The sequence below is a fragment of the Littorina saxatilis genome, linkage group LG6 (genome assembly GCF_037325665.1).
Source record: "Littorina saxatilis isolate snail1 linkage group LG6, US_GU_Lsax_2.0, whole genome shotgun sequence".
Lineage (NCBI taxonomy): Eukaryota > Metazoa > Mollusca > Gastropoda > Littorinimorpha > Littorinidae > Littorina > Littorina saxatilis.
This window is the reverse complement of record NC_090250.1, coordinates 28,021,079-28,033,619: the sequence shown is the minus strand read 5'-3', so window position 1 is coordinate 28,033,619 and position 12,541 is coordinate 28,021,079. Positions and strand designations below refer to the sequence as shown.

Here is a 12,541-nt window from a genome sequence, read left to right as displayed (position 1 = left end):
GTTGTTGTTTTTAGTTCGCTTTAGTTTAGTTTGTTTGAGACACAATGCAATACAATATAATACAGTACAATATAGTGCAGTAAATTACAATATAATACAATAAAATACAATACAAAACAATACATAATGTGTCTGTGTTCCTACGTTTTTGCTCCCGTATTTGCACGCCTTTGATTTATTACATTTCTTTGAATTTGTCGAAGTTAATACAGTATTTTTGTAGGGTTACTGTCCGGCTGTAGATGCAGTTCTTTTAGTCAAAAGACAAGTAATATGATATTTTGTGTGGTCCGGATAAGTCATTACAGTCATGGTCATACTCTCTCTATGTTATTTTTTGTGCAAGTTTTGTATGATAAGATGAATAATCTGGAATAGTCTCCCTTGCGTCGTGTGCTCTTGAAACCCAACTTCGGAATATTATTGTACATATTTCTTGTGTTCTGGGGTCACTAAACTAATCGCCGATACAAAGCGCTGAAAACCTCAGTTGTGATATTCAACTCCTTTTGACAAGAGAAAGAAACAATGGCTTCTTCACTGTTGTTACATTCTGTGCTGCATGGAACTCGAGGAACTGCACACTCGATGTCATTGCAACGACGTGTAGTCCAGGTTCTCAAACACTTCTGCATGTTTACATGGAATCATACTTCTCATGGTATACATCTAACAGTGGGAGCCAGTGCAAATGTGGCTGTGTGTACGAGAACCTTGACACACTGCATCCACCAATGCAACAGATTCCCAACTTCCAAGCTTTTTCTGGCATTATCGGTACCACGACACAGAAGTGGCTTTATTTCCAAGAGAAACTTGTCGACATACACAGAATCATCCTACACACGGGTAGCAGGAAAGAAAAGGACTGGTCTATCAGATGAACTTAGACCTCGGTCAAAGTGGCAACGAGGAATGTCAATTTCTTTCAGAGGAATAAAAACGGACCACTGTTCAAAAAGTTTTGTCAACCCTCTTTTGGAGCTGCAGAGGTTTGTCAGTGTGCCCATTCTCTCGGAGCAGCAAGACGTCTTTAATCCCACTGAAGACGAAGTGATGAAAGGAGTGTCTTTTTTCAGTGGCCTGAGGGGCAGCTCGAAACACTCGGCAAGATTTATAGGGTCGTACAGCGATGGCGGGGAACTCCCAGAGTCTGACTTGCCTGAGGTATGAGTATGATCAGTGTGTTGCATAGTAGGGGGGAACTCGCCCCCCCCCCTCCACTTTTAGACCCACTGTTTTAAGACCTCACCACTTTTCAGACATTGCTTTACGCTTCTGTACATTTATACTTAAACTTTAAGACATGTCCCTTCACCCCCACCTATATATGTCCATTGTAAAACCTTGCTTTTGCAGATTGTTGGAGCCCGTCGCGATATAACCTTGAATGGTTGAAAACGACGTTAAACACCAAATAAAGAAAGAAAGATTGTTGGAGGCCTGAAAATCGAGGGCCCACTGTATTTGCGAATAAAACTACTTCAGCTAATTGGTATAGTTAAAGAATTGTAATAAAGTAGCTTGGTATTATATTTTTAAAACTACAAATTACTAATATAGTAGTAGCTCTGCAGTATATATATAATTATAAGTGGATGAAATACTTGAGTCACAGATCAGACAGGTAATTAACTATCAACCTGCTAAGTCTTGCCTATTTACATTAGTTATTGGTAATGTTCAATTCTGCTGTATTGGTTTATTGCACAACAGATTAATCATTCCCTATTAATTTGTTTGTTCATTTACAGGTTTGTTTTCTGGGTCGAAGTAATGTGGGGAAATCTTCCCTCATCAGCTGTCTACTTTTTGCCCACCCTCAAGTCAGAGTTAGCGTGTCAAGCAAACCAGTAAGTGCAGCACATTTTTACTATTGTCCCTCTACAGTTCCAGATTTATGTACTGTACACACAGTCACATGCACAGTTCTGCATTTTGTCAAGTGGTATACATTTTGTACATGTTGTGTGGGTCTGTAGCTGTTGACTAAGCAAAACTTGCACTGATTATAAACTGATACAGTGTAAGTTACTGTAAAATATAAGTTGTGTAATCGTTTAGTGAAAGAGGGAAAACCAATCACTTTTCTTTTATTTGTTCTTCTTTTCCTGACTTATTGCTTTCAGCTTAAATTGATTTTGCTATTAACCTCTTCAAGTGAAACAAAATAGTTTTAGGCATATAAAGGCATAAAAGAGCACTGCATGCCCACTGTGGTTATGTTATACTGTACGTTATATATTACTAGGTTCAATCAATAGATCTTTCTATGCTCTCACCAACACAGGGTCACACGAAGAAGCTGAACCTTTACAGAGTGGGCAGTCACTTTACATTGGTGGACATGCCTGGCTATGGCCACGGAATGCCACCAAGCTTTCAGCACTCTGTGGAGACCTACCTGAGCACTAGACGCAGGTAAGACAGCCAGGTGAGATAGGCATTTAATATGTAGTAGACATGCAGGATAAATATGGCTACAGAATGTCATAAGGCTTTAAGCGCTCTGTGGAGACCTACCTGAGCACTAGACGCAGGTAAGACAGCCACAGGTGAGATACTCAGATAGTAGACATGCCGGTCCATATGGCCACAGAATGCCACCAAGCTTTCAGCGCTCTGTGGAGATCTACCTGAGCACTAGACGCAGGTAAGACAGGTAAGATGGTCACTTTACACTGGTAGACATGTCAGGCTATAGCTACGGAATGCCACCAAGCTTTCAGTACTCTGTGGAGACCTACCTGAGCACTAGACGCAGGTAAGACAGAGGTGAGATAGTCACTTCACATGAGTTACAAACATGCCAGTCCATATGGCCATAGCATGCCACCAAGTTTTCAGCTCTCTATGGAGACTTACTTTAACACTATAGACAGCTGAGATGGACAGGTTAGGTAGACACGTTATGTTAGTAGACATGCCAGGCTATGGCCACAGAATGTCACCAAGCTTTGCAGCACTCTGTGGAGACTTACCTCATCACTAGACGCAGGTAAGGCAGAGGAGAGGTAGTTACTTTATGTTAGTGGACATGTCAGGCTACTGGCCACAGAATGTCACCAAGCTTTCAGCACTCTGCAAAGACTTACCTCATCACTAGACGCAGGTAAGACAGGTGAGATAGTCACTATACACTGGTGGACATGCCAGGCTACTGGCCACGGAATGCCACCGAGATTTCAGCACTCTGTGGAGACCTACCTGAGCACTAGACGCAGGTACCGGTACATGTAAGACAGGTGAGATGGTCACTTTACACTGGTGGACATGCCAGGCTATGGCCACGGAATGCCACCGAGCTTTCAGCACTCTGTGGAGACCTACCTGAGCACTAGACGCAGGTACCGGTACATGTAAGACAGGTGAGATGGTCACTTAATTTACACTGGTAGACATGCCAGGCTATGGCCACGGAATGCCACCAAGCTTTCATGCTCTGTGAAGACCTACCTCAACGTACATTAGACGCAGGTAAGACACAGGTGAGGTAGTTACTTTACATGAAAGGGGGGGGGGGGGGGGGAGCAGCTAGGAGGGATGGTGAAGAGAGGAGAGAGAAGGAGAGTGAGTAAAAATGTTGTACCCTTTATTTTGCAGCATCACATGTAATTTGTGTGTGTGCTTGTGCTTCTGTCTTGTTTTGTTTTGTTTTGACTCTACACAACAATCATTTGGACTGCATTTCAAAAATGGTGTTTTCAGACTGTGCCGAACATTCCTGTTGGTGGATGGTGACACAGGACTGACCGGCACTGACCTCACTGCTCTGGACATGCTGAAAGAGTTTGGCATTTCTTACGTTGTGAGTAAATATATATATAACTAGATGAATACCCGCTTCGCCGGGAAGAAGTCGAGCCGAATACCCGGCTGTGCCGGGGACCCGGCTTTGCCGGGTGTACGCCGGCTTTGCCGGCGCACCGCACGAAGGAAGGGAGATAAATGCGCAAAACACTGGAGAAGAGTAAAAATAGTATAACGGGAATATGGATTGAGCGTTGTCGACAGTGACCTTCTAAAAATAGAAACGGGAATATGGATTGACGCCACACGAAGGAAGGGAGATAAACGCTGAAAACACTGGAGAAGATAAGGAAGAGTTACTGGGAATAGATCCAGAGAAAAACCAAAATCGCTGCGCGCTGAGAGCACGTGTTGAAATATCTCATCGAGCAGGTTGTGTCCGGGGTGTAGCTGAATATGGCCACCAAATTTGAAACAGATCCATCGAGAACCTTGGGCGTGCATCGCGGACACACACACACACACAGACACAAGTCGTATATATATATAGATTCTTCTTTCTGCTCTTTTGTTTGTGCATCTTACTAATGGCAGCTACCTATAGGACTTTAATTCCATAAATATCTGGCCATGAGTTGCTCTTCAGACTTTTACTGAATCATACAGGCCATTAATGCTCACTGTGGGCGACACATGCTTTCACTAAGAAAGTCAGGGACAGGGTTGGTCAGTTTGCCTTGTTTCTCCTGTAAATATTAAGGACACATGAGATGTATGATAAGTGGCCTGTATGCAACTGATCAAACATATATTATATGGTGGGTAAATTACCTGACACGATTTTCTGTGATTACTTGTTCACAGATGTACAGTGGTCATTACTGCAATAAAGGACACCTGTCATTTGTCTATTTATCTATTCCATAATTCCATGACAGGCCACCTGCAATGTACTGGGGCACTTTTAACTGGTCCCAATTAGGGTGTCCTTTTATAGCAGGTACAGTAGAACCCCTCACAACGACCCCCCTCTCTAAGGACTACCCCGCCACAACGACCCTTTTTTTTTTAACCGATGTGTTTCCTTATATAGTTGTCACCAGTGTAGCGACCACCCCGCTCTAACGTCTAAGGACCGACCTAACAGCTTGTGTAACGACTTTGTCAGACAAAGCCAAGACTCAGTCAGCGTAACGCATCACTGACAAACCGGTTATAACCAGTTATAACCGTCTTGCGTAAGCAAAGGCACTAATTAACCGCTGAGAGGTGTGATGGTTGGGTGGGCTGACGGTAAACATCACAAACCAATCATCGAGAAAACAAACTCACGTGACCAACACACACCGTTCAATTCAGTCAGAATAGACAGTCTTTGGACAGAAGAGCAGTGGAGATCGACATGGCGTCTACAAAGAAAAGAAAATATTTAACTCTCGAGAATCGAGTGAATGTTGTGAACAGACACAAAAAGGGAGAAACTGCCATCGCGATTGCAAAAAGTCTTGATGTTGGAAAATCGCAAATTCAAAGAATTATCCAACTCCAAGAAAACATTCTGAAAAAGGTGGGGAAGTGGTGACAAGGCAGTGAACGCACTCACCATGCACTGACATCATACAAAAGCAGCCCGGCACACAAACACAGCACAGAGGCAGAGGCAGGTGTGCAGATGCTTTGTGAGAATAAGCGTTGAAAACCAGTTTGAATAAAAAAAACAGCAGATAGAGCTGCATGTCATAATCATTCTTCTTGTCTGGTTTTATTGACTGCATGCCGATCTTGTGGCAGTGACTTTTCACTCTTCAGTCGGACTGTACACAAACCGCTCTCACTCTCCCTCACTGACTACCCTAAGCGCTGACAACTGATGTTTGGAAGAGTACACCTCTATTTCTCTCCAATGCTCTTCCTGCTGACTTCAGTGACACCGGACACCCCACTGAGTTTAGCCAGCTACCCCACCCCCCTCTCTCTCTCTCTCTCTTTCTCTCCCCCCAGCCATGTACTGTTTGGTGCTGTGGCCAGAGAGGTGTCACCGGCTAATTGAGGCCAGCTGCACTGTTCACTCAGAGCAAAACTAGTTGACTGTGTCTAACTTTTGACAAAGCAACACAACTGAAGGGTTCACAGATTAGCGAGGTAACCGACTCACTGCATGGTCAAGGCTGCAGGGAAACAAGAGTATCTTTTCAATGAAAGAGGTTACACACAGATACGCGATGCTGAGAACGGTGGCCGATTTTTCACTCTCTTTCTCGGAGGGCCTTCATCATTGCAGGGACTGCTGTAAAGAAATGCTTGCTCAGAAACTAACTCTTTTTGCATTGAAACATGCACCAGAACTGGTGGACACCATCGACAATGTCAAACATGAAATCGAAGCAGTTTGCTTGAGGAAACAGTCGTCAGCAACTCAAACTTCTCTGTTTTCTTTTTTTAAGAAAATCTGAGGTGACTTTGTTTGTGGCCCCGCCCCCTCCCTCTGTAAGGACCCCCCTCCATAAGGACCGATTTTTGTCAACATTTTCAAGGTCGCTAGAGAGGGGTTCTACTGTACTACCACTGTATTTTCCTGCTGTCTGGGTGGGTAAGGCCAAGAGAGCATGAGGCTGATATTGCTTTAGATTCAAAAGATGCCTGATGAAATGTTAACCAAAAGAAAGACCTTGTTGCGACCTATTGCCAGCTGTATGCAAAAAGGTAACTCCTAGTGGTAGATTACTGCGAGGTGCGCGGTACATCCACAGCTGTATGCCAAGATAGGTCGCAGTTAGCCGTAGACCTCTGTGCACTATATTCTGCCGCGCACTGATTAGTTTGCAGCGATCAAAGTCACTGCCAGTTTGCAGCGACCTTGCGGCAACCTTTTCATTTCTATGGGGGTATTTTATCAACATCAATTTTGTGCCGAATGAGAGTTTGCTTTTGCGGGCAGATTGTGCTGACCAAGATCGACAAGGCAGGACGTCACAAACTGCTGACCAACCTGATGAAGATCCTCGAGGTATCCAGACACAAGGCCGGTCACACCTGCTTCTCTCAGCCTTTCCTTGTCAGGTGTGTTTGATGGAATTGATCATTTATGTTATTGTGCTGACATAGTTTACATCTTGCATACTGAAGACGTATATTTGTTTTATATATTTAATATATACATTTGTCATCATTTTCACGAGTTTTCATTCACAAGCACCTGGGAAATAAATCTCATGTTCCCCAGGCAATAAATCCCCGGTTACCATAGTTGCAGGAAGCAGGTTATACATGGATAATCAAAAGCAAACCCAATAGAAACGCTCGGGGATTCTTCGGCTCTTTTCATTGGTGTTTCCCCAGACCTAAACAGACGACACGACACTGCTTTGCAAAGTTCCAAAAACGAACTGGCAAACTGGCAAAAGTAAACAAAAAACAAAACTACTTCATGAAAGGTCATACATTCATCAAAAACAAATGAAATGTTTTGTCTTCTCACAGAGTCATGGAGTGCGTGTACTGTGACAAGTTTTCCCAATCACCTTCAAATGATCGTCCCATCGATCTTTCCTTGGAGAGTACAATCTCTGCATGTTTTTAACAGCTTCATAATATAATCCATAGAGAGAGGCAAACTAACAGCGGGAGGTGCATGAAAAGCGTCAGTTTTCATGATAAAACTTTGACTCGCTCATTCACGGGACATAACTGCACTCCGGACTGTCCACAGTGTTGAGCAATTTAGGAGACTTCACTGCCTGAGGAGAGTATTGATTCAAACGAACGCGTGGTTCTATATCGCGTCACTCGGTCACGGATCGGAGAAAACAAAAAAACAGTTTCAGATTTCGAAACCATGTTCGTCAGCCATTGTTTTTAGCAAGACAGACCACATGTGCACGAGCTTCGCTGACGTACATCGCAAAATGTCATGACGTCACCACAACTTTCGGTTTTGGTTCGATCTGTTCCGTGCACCTCCCGCTGTTAGTTTGTTCAGAGTTCGCTCATCACGCGATGTGCACTTGTGTTTGTGTATTTTTGTCTTTGGAGACAATTATTGACATCAGTTCGTTGTAGCCTTGTGACTTTTAGAGACAAAACGGCTCTGGGGCGATGAAAACGTGTTTGTTAAAAGAGGGGTTCGTTATGCAAATGAGTTCAAAAGGTTCGATGTAGCCGGAAAGTAACAAGTAAGAAATAGAAGGCTGTCTGCCGGGAAATCAATGGCAGTTTGTTAAAAGAGGGATTTCGTTATACCCAGGTTCCTTATAGCTGGACTCCACTGTATCTCTCTTTCGATACACAGATGTTCGGAGAAACACGAACATCAAGTTCAAGTAAAACGACCCCTGACACACACATGTTGACCCGTGCACAAGACGTTGTATCGATAAACGAAGCACAAATAAGAAACAATAATAAAAGCAAAGAAAATAGCAACAAGATATGCAAATGTAGTGGAGGAGTGGAAGGGTAGTAGAAGCACGACTCCCAAGTCCAAGCGTCTTGTTTCAACTTTTTATTCAAGAAAACAATGCAAGGAAACGTAGAGGCCGAAGGCGAAACCCGTAGACAGCAAAGCAAGTGTAGTGTCGTGTTCAGCTGCTAGGAGCGAATGCATACTCATGCCGGTGTCCGGCCTATACTTATAGCCCCGGCGCGGACTGCACAGAAAGCACCGTCCGCCGAGAATAAAAATCGCCTGAATACGGCCAGAAACACGGAATCTGTGTTTCTTACACTTGCTTTACCCTACGTTATTTAAACAAATACATAACCAATCATAACAAACAATACATCAAATTAAAGCTACGACCTTTAGCTTTCCATTGCAATAGATCACATTTCGTAAAAACTTATATTTATTTAGTAGGATGCAAAAACAATGGTCCTAGTGAAGGCACTGAACCAACTTCAGTGCGGAAAATTACAAAACTCTCTAAACTGGAATAATGGACAAACTCATAAATCATACAGATAAAAAGAAGAACCCTAGACAAACATCATGATATGCGTTACTTGGGGGAAAATTATACATTGACTTAGTACGAAGCGGTAAAGTCCGAAAGTAAATGGAATCGGCTAAATTCCTGCGCGAGTACCTGTCTGCATAAATTAGCAATCTTTGCAGAGGAACCAAGCATCACTCATTACAACCAAATCCTTATAAACAAACTAAAATCATATGCAACATAGGTACGGGATATGTAATAGTGATACAAAAATGACAAAACAATGATTGAAAAGACAAAGATGAGTTTGTGAGAATCAATTTCTCTCAACGATACATGAAAACCGGTCAAGGTCAGAGTGACGCTTTGGTCAGTTCAAAGCATTATCGTAAATAACACAATAATATGCAGCCATCCAGCCTAATCAGTGACTTCTATGCAAACCTTAATATAATTAGGACCGTATCAAAGATAAAAGGGACTTTGAAAGATAGAAGTTAGGTAGATATATAAAGAAAGGTATTGTATTAGAATTTGCGCCGGCAAGGTGCGCGCGCATCATCGTATCGTCTGCTATGGGATGGGTTATCCCGTTTGTACTGTACACAAGGCTGTTTCGCTATGCGATGATTAGAGTGTTTAGGGTAGCGAAGTGCACTTTGCTACACAAACATCTAACAAAGCCGAGCAAGCAGAATGACAGGTCTAATGAAAAACAAAGAGGTACTGAGTCGGAAACAAGATCGCGATTCTTTCCTTCGCTGCACGACGCAAATCTTCTGTGACCTTTGACCAAACGTAGCTTCTACATTCGATCACTCAGCTTAATATTTACAACAGAAAGCCGAGGGGGTGGAATACTGAGATGAACCTACAGAACTGTGCATCCTCAAACCTAATATATATTCATCCCAACATTTAATGAACTCAAAAACACAGAAAGTTGCTTTCACACGCCAGCTTTGAATGCCTTCGGCCTTGGTCAATAAATATGAAACAAAAGACGATATGCTCCCCCTCGGACCGACAAAAAAGCTGGTCTGTCAACAACCCATCAAACATCTTATAATATCCCATGACCTCCCTTCTTTGTCTCTGTAAATCATACTCTAGGTATATTTCTTGTATTTCCATTGTTCTCTTGTTACATCTATGATGTAACTGTTGCACTCTTATAACACATAAAATAGTGGATAAATAAGGGTGCACGAAATACATCATAGCTGGCTCTACTTTCTGTCGTCCTTGACATTCCAAAGTGCACATGTACCTGTCGACCGGATCCTGTGCAAGGTTTACCACGCTTTTGAGAACTAATTGCGCGAGAGTCGTTCAGTGCTATTGGTAATCACTCACAGCGTCATTGATTTCATGATGTCTGTCGTCCATCGCGTCATATTATGGGGACGTACCGTACTTTTCGGACTATAATGCGATACTTTTTTTTTTGTTTTCACTTCAAATCGTGGGGTCGCCTTATACACGACGTCGCCTTATTCTCGGATAAAATAGGTTTCCCGAGCACTGTGAACTTGAAATCAATGAGCAACTAACAACCATTTAAGTGAACACAATTCAAGCAATGTTGATCGCCGAAAAAATTACCTGAACAATAGTTGCGTTGAAACACGACAGTCGGTCTCTTGACACTTCAACTTGCATTTCGACTTTGCCACTGTCGAAATGCCAAAAACGAAGAGAGCTTCATACGACGCTGCCTTCAAGATTAATGCCATCGATCTTGCGATACGACTGGAGAGCAACCGAAAGGCAGCTTTGGAACTAGGCCTGAACGAATCCATGGTTCGCAAATGGCGTAAAGAGAGAGATCAGCTGTTGGGAAGTAAAAAGTCACGCAAGGCTTTCCGCGGAAAAGGTGCACGCTGGCCAGAGCTTGAGGCAGAGTTGGAGGACTGGGTTAATCTTCAAAGGGCCGATGGTCGAGGCGTTTCAACCATTCAAGTTCGATTGAAGGCGAAGGAGATGGCAGCGGCGAAGATAATTGACGAATTCACTGGGAGTGCGTCATGGTGCTTTCGTTTTATGCAGCAGAGGAATCTGTCGGTTCGCATGAAGACAACAATGTGTCAACAGTTACCGCCTGACTTCGAAGAGAAACTTTTCAGTTTCCGAAATTTTGTTTCCGAAGTGATCGCGGAACATATTGTCGGTCTTTTTTTTTCTTTCATGCCGTCGCCTTATGCACGACACCATCGCCTTATCCATGGCATCGCCTTATTCTAGGATTTTTTTAGTTTTATTTTTAAAAGTAGGGGGTGCGCCCAATACACGGCAGCGCCTTATAGTCCGAACAGTACGGTAATCTGTCATGTTTCCTTGTATTCACTGTTCTATTTCTCTCTTGTGATCAACATGACAAGCCGTATGTGTTTGAGTGTGTGTGCTCGTGCTCTCAACTAAAACAGAAGTCAAACTAGCAATCGTTAAAAATCCAGTCCGTCCGACCAGCACTGCTATGTTCAGGCTATGCTAATGTGAAGTTACAGCTAGCGTGCCCGGTACACACGCCCTTATCGGTACATCATCGACTACGATTGTTCTCTGGACAAGCTGTTTAATGCATTTTGCGAGTATTTCTAGCTCTTCTGCGGTGCAGTAGGCCCTATAGACGATGAAGGTGTAACCACTAGGTATTCAGTCAAATCCGTGTAAGAGGCTTTCAATTGACGGGGACAACCAAGCTACCATTATGCACTGACTTGACAATGACATGGATCAACAGACATGCCTTTAGAATATAAGGTATGTGCAGAGGTGCCTCATATGAACAGACAACTAAAGCTTGATGTTTCCGTCACACTTTGTCTTTTAGATCTTCATGGGATATACAGGTTACAACACTCGTGATTTTTTTTTATATGGCTTGTATTTCAGTCAAGACCCAGTGGGAATATCAAAGACAAAGGGACTCACTCGCCAGAGGCTCGTAAGTCCCTTGATATTCATCCGCTGTGTTTTGACTGAAATACAAGCCATGTAAAAAAAAAACCACTCGTGTTGTAACCTCTATGTACATGTATAATTTTGTATTTAGGTTAGATTTTGATTGATGAATTTTTTTGTTTTAAGATTGATTGTTAATTTGCTTGATTGATGTCAATCTGTATTTTTATTATTTTTCTGCATAGGTGTGTGTGTGTGTGTGTGTGTGTGTGTGTGTGTGTGTGTGTGTGTGTGTGTGCATGCGTGTGGTTTGCTGTCTGACTTTCTGTCTGAGTTGACCTTGCTTTTACACTACATGGCTCGTTTCATTTCAGTTCCAAGAATGGCGATGGTGTGATGTTGCTCCAGACATTCATTGCCTATCTCACTGGCTGTGTGCAAATCAAAGGATTGTAGCACAGTAATACCTGCTGTGAAAAAACACCCTTGCATGGGACCAGCCAAAAGTGTCCCTTCACATTGCAGGCGGCCTGTCACGTTCGGTACATTTTGGTAAAGATAATAGACAAAAGGACAACAGAAGGTGTCCTTTGATCAGAGGGACCTCAGATAAAGTGACCGACATTTCCCAGCAATGGGATGATAAAGTAATGGAAATGGAAACATTGCAGAACAAATAAGTAAAGAATTCTGTGTGTCAATGAAAGTTAGCATAAAAACTGTGCTGTGATATTAAACAAAATTGCCTTTTGTTTTTATTGATGTTGTGCTTGTAGTTGTCTGTCATGGGACTAAACTTTTCTGTTTGTGCTTTGAAGAGATTAAAGATGATTTTAATTCAAATGCATGGTTTGGAATTCTAACCCTGTGTATGTGTATGCAAGACAGTTCAAACTCTAGCATGTCTTTTGCACATGTGCACACACAAAAATTAGGCATCACAAATGCTAATG

General features: G+C 42.7%; 1 protein-coding gene across 2 annotated transcripts; it reads left to right on the top strand.

Moving 5' to 3' along the window:
• Positions 1-380: 380 nt before the first annotated feature.
• Positions 381-12,425, top strand: LOC138968902 (GTP-binding protein 8-like). 2 transcript variants are annotated; one of them, XM_070341575.1, is made up of 6 exons: positions 381-1,167; positions 1,755-1,853; positions 2,291-2,421; positions 3,709-3,808; positions 6,689-6,810; positions 11,963-12,425. In XM_070341575.1, the coding sequence occupies exons 1-6, from the start codon at positions 529-531 to the stop codon at positions 12,042-12,044; spliced, it is 1,173 nt and encodes a 390-aa protein (XP_070197676.1). In that variant the 5' UTR covers positions 381-528; the 3' UTR covers positions 12,045-12,425. The 2 variants fall into 2 exon arrangements, with proteins under 2 accessions (XP_070197676.1, XP_070197677.1); XM_070341576.1 differs by lacking the exons at positions 381-1,167; positions 1,755-1,853; positions 2,291-2,421 and adding an exon at positions 3,235-3,347.
• Positions 12,426-12,541: the final 116 nt, after the last annotated feature.

Excerpts from the sequence above, each read along its gene's own strand:
- LOC138968902 (XM_070341575.1), top strand. The coding sequence starts at position 529 with ATGGCTTCTTCACTGTTGTTACATTCTGTGCTGCATGGAACTCGAGGA. Across the intron at positions 1,168-1,754 it reads CAGAGTCTGACTTGCCTGAG|GTTTGTTTTCTGGGTCGAAG; the intron begins GTATGAGTATGA and ends GTTCATTTACAG. Across the intron at positions 6,811-11,962 it reads TCTCAGCCTTTCCTTGTCAG|TTCCAAGAATGGCGATGGTG; the intron begins GTGTGTTTGATG and ends GTTTCATTTCAG.